The sequence below is a fragment of the Pseudoliparis swirei genome, chromosome 18 (genome assembly GCF_029220125.1).
Source record: "Pseudoliparis swirei isolate HS2019 ecotype Mariana Trench chromosome 18, NWPU_hadal_v1, whole genome shotgun sequence".
NCBI classification, from domain to species: domain Eukaryota; kingdom Metazoa; phylum Chordata; class Actinopteri; order Perciformes; family Liparidae; genus Pseudoliparis; species Pseudoliparis swirei.
Window position 1 is genome coordinate 9,786,178 of NC_079405.1, and position 6,770 is coordinate 9,792,947.

Below are 6,770 nucleotides of genomic sequence, written 5' to 3' on the forward strand. Positions count from 1 at the left end.
ATTTGAAAATCTAGGAAAAGTGCTACAAATCATTGAAAATGGGAAATAGATAAATTGCTTACCTCTATAGCTTCTTTAATGTTGTTTTTGATATCGTGAATCTTCTGTTGTTTCTCCCTGTGAAGAACAAATAAGGTTGTTTTTTTTTGTACGCGAAAGCATAATTTACAAGAAAACAGAATTACCACTGAGTCAGGAAAGTTAATGGTGAATATCATCATATTAATTAAAAATGTGATTATTTTCAAAGTTTCTTCTCCACAGAAAAAAATCCTAAACAAGCTGGAAAAATGATAAGCTGTAAAACAAAACATGAATAAACTGCATGGCAAAAACAGTTTGATTAATCCAGAATAAGGTTAATAATGTGTTGTTTCTTCTTTTCTGAGTGCCAATATCTTTTGGTAGGAATTTGTTGTTCAACACAAACTTGCCTTTGTCAGTCTGGAGGTGAATTATAGCACATCAGTAATTTGGTTGCTCCAGTTGCACCGATATCTTTATTCTGCTGACCAAGTGCAACTCCCAACTATTGTGCACTTGCTGATTCTAACAGCAGAACTCAGTAAGTAACTCAGTAACCTTTACTGTACACTTAAGGTGTTTTCCTAAATCCAAAATGAACTTACTGACCATGATGAAAACAAACACACACAGCATGGCAGTTAAGTTTATGCAATCTGCGGGCGATATCAGAAGTAAAGATCTCACGTGGAGTCACACATGTCTTTTCAGAAACCAGACAAAAAGCAAGCTACAAAATTCAAAGTGACATTTGGTATTAAAATCCCCGAAAACTAAACAACCTTAGAGCTGCTGACACAATCAGGTCCCACTCCCTGCATGGTAGGATTAATTCTGGATGACCCACAGCAGAACATCCCAGCATACCAGCATACCACTGAGCAGAGCTAAACCCATGCATGTTACGTCTAAGAGCACTGTGCGGTATATGTCGTCGACATTACAGCAGCCTGCATTACTCAGGTTGAGCAGATGGATTTCAAATTAAAAGCGTGGATGAATGTGATCTGTTTTAAGTGACTGGTGAAAAAGAAACCGTCGCTGCATCCCTGCACGTTGCTGTTGAACCCCGACGAAGGATTTATCGGAGACAACGAGCTTTCAGCCGTGAGGTGGTATTCATATTTCCACGGGACAATTCTCTGTTTGTTAGTGAGCAGTTTGAATTGTCTATTGTTATCACTGGGGGATACTGAGATGATATTTATAACCCGATACCTCAATATCAATCTGGTGGGAGTATGGTTGGTGCTCTCAGAATATATTTTTAACTTTAAAGGAACTATCTATAAACACGATGACCAAAATGTTACGGATATTCACTCACTTTATTGACACAACTTACACAAAAAGAAACTCCTACACTTAATTATTTATTCTCGATGTGAAAAACACTCCAGCACAGCTTTCATGTTAAAAAGCTGTCAGTGGGACAGATGAGTCACAGGCTTGTGATTGGTTCAGGCAAAATAAAACTAAATAACCTCCCTTCCCAAACAGAAAAACAAAGAGAATGTGAAACTGAATGACAATTCAGTCCCATTATCAGGACAGAAGATTAATCACATTTCTAATACCTCCCTTAAAACCAAACCATTGCTTAATTTGAAGAAAGCCCAATCCTAATTGTTTGGGATTGTGACACATGACTCTGCTTTCGCCGTTATTACCGGATCCAAGAGAGAAGTTCTATAACATGGAAACTAACACTAAAGTGAGTAGAATAAATGATGAGAGATACCCTGTCATGATTGTAAGATAAAGGAAACACTTGCTGAACTGATAATGCATTATACACTTTTTATAATTAAATCAATAAGTAGACTGATACTAAATTAAAATGGCAACAATTTTGATGAACATTTAAGTTTTCTTTATGTTGATTAGTTCTGACTCCACTGCTAAGTGTTCTCAAAGTCAAAGGAACCAGTGATCCCACTATAATTTTAAATAACTTCACAAAATGGCAAAAGAAACAATTAATCTGAGTGTTTCCTCGGGGGAAGGAGATGTTTGGACTCGAAGAGACAGCTTGCCTCGGCTCTTCGTTCCTTTATTTCATTAAATATCGACGAATAAGAGACGACATTCCTCCACGAGGACCTCAACAAGATCATAAAACAGGAAAGAAACCGCCGCTCCTCTCACCCTCATCCTTCCTCTATTAATCTCCATCATCTCCTCCTCTCCTCATCAGAGGGGAAACCCAGCAGGGCGAAACCTTCCGGGCCTAAAGAGAGCGCCTACCCCCCGCGGAGCGAACCGGGACTGAGGCTTTGACTGTGGACACCAGAGCGTCTGGGTCTGTGTGGAGTAACTGTTCGACATGAACCCAAAAATAAGCACATGATGATGCTCCGAACCCAAAAAAGCCTGTCTAGGAAACTGATGATCAAGAATAGAAACATGTCTCTATTGTTTCCATTGTGTCTTGGGATTGAGTTTTAGGAAATAAAACCCAGGAAAACCCAAAACAGATCAAAGCATTCTTATCGCGTCACGCACTCTTTTTACGGACTCCAAAACATCCAAAACAAGAAAGAGATATCAATGTTTACGTTCTGAAATAAGAGGAAGAAGATTGAAAAGGGAAGTTACGTTATCATGTTTTAAGCTACACGAATGCTGACATTATTTTATACGTGGTTATTGTTAGTAGTATGGTTATATTAGACCTGGCCGTATTAATTTAAGGATAAATTAAGTGTTGAGGATATCATATATCAGGATTGGGATACACTATTGTCGGCGATGGGATCATTGTTAAAGTGTTATTTCCCAACAATCTGCTCATTATTCTCTCGATTGATTAATTAATTATTTAGTCTATGAAATTTAACAAAATGGTGGAACAAAAAGCTCAAAACAATTCTACAATAAGTCTTGTGTTTCCTGACAAACAATACAAAACCCCAGAGACACTTAATATACGGTGAGAAAAAAATACAAATAACCAACGGTTTATAAAGTAGTGATGCCTTTAAAAATCGGTGCTCTTTCTTGATGCTTCGTCCTGTTGTTCGTCTTCACTGTCGCGTTTGGACAATCACCAGCGTGTTGACAATAAAGTTCAAAACTAACCAACTCATTTATAGCCGACTGAAGCAGACCTCATGCCACTAATCTTCTGAAAGGTTAGTCCTGACATGTGATATCTTGTAAAAGCACCAGTTGTCCTCCAAAAAGAAATCACAAAAGCCCAATATCAATGTATTTTGTCAACAAATATGTTCATATCTGATCAACCAATACCTCCTAATTATCAGTTTCTCACCTACATTCTGGAAATAAAACAGAACTGTCCGTGGTGGTCCTGTGATGAGATGTGCTGAAAGTGTGTGTGATAAACAACAGAAATACACAACAAAACACGGAGGGTAACCGACACTCACTCTGCGTTGAAGCCATTAACGTGCAGTATTCGCATCTGTTTGACTATCGTGCTTTTTCCTGATTCCCCGGCGCCTGAAAGCAGAAAGAGGACAGAAAAACAAGAGTTCATTAAGAGTTGAACAAAGCTCCTTTAAAAAGGGCTAAAACATCCAGAATAGGATCCATGAAACTATGTGATGGTTCAAAGCGAGTCTCATTAAATACTGGATTTGTGAAGATTTAGGTATTTTGGTGGTTACTCTTCAGATTACGACTTTAAATGGTACGATTATAAATACAAACACATTGTTGAAGAAATAATCAGTTGTCCCAAACCTTTAATGCGTTTGACCCACACAAATAAACAGTGTGTAGTTGGGGCCCCTTGCTTCATATGTCTAAACATTATCAACAAAAAAGAGATTTATCCTCGAAACTGACTGGTAGATGTCTGAAGAGGTAAATCTAGCAATTCATTTAGAAAGTAGAAAAAACAAGAGAAAAGTCCCAACAATTCATAAAAAATAAAACTAACTCGACCAGCTATTAAAATGTTACTTACACATTGTTGCATCAGTGCTAACAATCTCAAAATGTGATATAACTTCCATAGCTGATCATACTTAGTTTAGATAAAAGGTCTTTTACTACATTGTTGTGTTGGTACTTTTTTCTGAAATAAGTTATTTGAGGATTTCTTCCACCACTGCTTCCAGATGTGAAAGGGGCTCTCAGCATCAGGGACGAATTGGTCTCACTGGTAGACAAAAGCAAGGTTTTTTTGTTTTTATGCAGGGGTGAGATGTAATTGAGCACTGATAAATACTTTAAAGAATCAAGAATATGTCATTAGCCATAAATCTGGCATGATAAAAAAAACGCCAGAAGCCAGACTATGACATCTCCTTACCTGGACACAAGGAGCTAAACTCAGGCCTGCAATGTAGAGCCTGAGTGTAAGTGTAAACATCTAGGATCTATTTCAGATCAGCATGACCAGGACAGTTTTTCAAGGGGAGCTAGTGATCCTAATAGTAATCTCAATTTACACTTCGCACTACGAGAGGCTTGGCAGGTACTCGCCTTGGCCTTGAGGTTCAGACTGTATCATAACATGGAGGCCTGGAGAATGAATCCAGAAATCGCCTCATCCAATTATAAATAGTAAGAGTTGTTTTTCAATTGCGGATTAGAAAATACATTTCCAGAGTAACCGGTGTGAAGACAATTACGCAAAGGTGAGTTTGTAATCTGAAACAGAGCATCAAACATGGAGCCTATAGGCCAACTGACTCAAGGTAAACACACACACACACACACACACACACACGTTTGGCCTCCCAGCCTCTGCATGCTGCCTACACACACATGCTGTCCCTCTGTCTGTCCACCTTCTTTGACATGTTTTATAATCACGCTCCGTATGACCCGTGAACGCAGCAGACAGGCCTGATTATCAACTGTCCGGTGTCGAGACAGTCAAACCTGATAGTGTCGTGACATCATGTCATTGCATCATTTATTTATGTCTTACTGCTATAGCCTGTTTTTTGTATGTGTTTATTAACAATCTGAAACAGCAACTATTACATTTGTATCTACAGTTGTTGATTTTTATGCACTGGTATTTTTGGGCACAACTATTCAGCACAAAATGGGCCCTAATTGAACACACACACACACACACACACACACACACACACACACACACACACACACACATATCAATGGTGAATTTTACAGAAACCTACCTAGTAGTAGTAGCCGGTGAGTCGCCCGGTACACCTGTTTGTCCTTTTGGAGCTGCTTCTCTATCTTTTTGTTGGCTTCCCTCTGTGTCTTTTCCTCATTTCGTTGGTCTTCGGTCTTACTATTGCCAAGACAGCCCATCTTCCCAAAAACCCAGTGATAGGTTCAGGGGGAGGCAGGGTGGGTAGGTAGGTAGGTAGGTAGGTAGGTGTGTAGGGAGGAAGGGAGGGAGGGTGTTGATCAGAAGAAAAGTCAATCAATCCTAAATTCCTCGACTGGCTCAGCAGAGGAAAACCTGGCTCAAAATGGGGGACATTTATGTTGCCAGATGAAAACCTGCTAGGTCGTAAGACGGTGGGTAGTAGCCTCCACCAGGCTTTGGCACAATATGGATGGATATGGCTATTTCTGCCAATTTATCAAAAAGAGATCACTCAACGAAAAAAAAGGGGGAAAAAGAAGCAGAGCAACGATGCCTCCCTCTCAGACTTTGATTCTTGTGTTTTTCACTGTAAATCTGCAATGAAGTCATCAACATTGATATGAGGGAGTGGACGTGACATTTCCAGCCTAGCAATATACATGAGAGAACGCCGGTGTCTCCGTTTCTTTCAATGTATTTTCACTTTAAACGCTGCGTTTGTAACATATGTAAAGCTTTTTTTCACGTTGTTTAATTTCCTTAACAAATGTCTCCTCCGGAGCCCATCTTCGGCAGATATCTCACGCTGCCATTCAATTCGTTTCCACTTACAACCCTTATTTCTCTCGACCTCCCCCCCTCCCTCCCCTCTTTAAATACAAATGTCAGGTTATTATTTGTAGGTGGTGTTCGCGATCCAACTAGCCAAAACACATCACAGGGCGCGTGTGACACAAAACCAAAAAATGAAAAATTAGAACAAATATTTCCTCTTAAAATGATGGCATGTCAGGCTTCCACCGGGGCTTCTCTCTCGATCACCACCGTCTTTCAAACCCGTCACATTATACACCGTGTGTGTTTGGGGGGGGAGAGAGAGAGAGTTGAAGTCGTTGATATTAGCAACCTTATTAATAATATCCTGTTTATAGCCGATGTCCAAATTATGTCCTCTCCCGTTCAACAGATGATGGTTCTTGCTTTTTTCCCGGGGGGTTTGACCAGAACCCAAAGAAAAAGGCCGCTTCTCCGTCCTTTTGCTCAGTCACGTTAATGTGTATTTCTCCTCACATCGGCAAAGCTTGTCCGCGCGAGCAACGGCAGTTTTTGGGGGCTTTTTAAGATGTCCTTGAACACAACGCGGTATCCAGGCGATACTGGTGTACAATCCTCCGTTATGTCCCCGTTTGGCGCAGGTACAGCCCGCTGTCAAGTCTCTCTGCTTGTTGTATTCCCTGTGAATCCGTGTGGTAGATTACGGTTACATGTGCATGGTACGTGAACATACCGCGGTGTTTTCAATCAGTAGTCCAACGGCGAGACATGCATTTAGTTTGTACCGCCGAGAGGCCGCGTCTGCTCCGGTGGACCGGTCGGGGAGGTGACAATCGTTTCTTTGCGGTGTTACTCTGAATTATTTGTATCCCCTTTTTTCTCTGAGAACTGTACATTGAGATAGATCGCGCTGAAGAGGTGGGGTGGG

General features: G+C 40.4%; 1 protein-coding gene across 1 annotated transcript in view; it reads right to left on the reverse strand.

The window, feature by feature from the left end:
- The window catches only part of LOC130207774 (guanine nucleotide-binding protein G(s) subunit alpha-like), a 28,100-nt gene extending 21,330 nt beyond the window's left edge, over positions 1-6,770 (reverse strand). The window contains exons 1-3 of the mRNA XM_056436466.1: positions 5,148-6,770; positions 3,417-3,489; positions 63-117 (exon numbers count right to left, since the gene is read on the reverse strand). Of these exons, the coding sequence (XP_056292441.1) occupies positions 63-117; positions 3,417-3,489; positions 5,148-5,286 (267 nt within the window). The 5' untranslated portion in view covers positions 5,287-6,770. The remainder of the gene's footprint in view (positions 1-62; positions 118-3,416; positions 3,490-5,147) is intronic.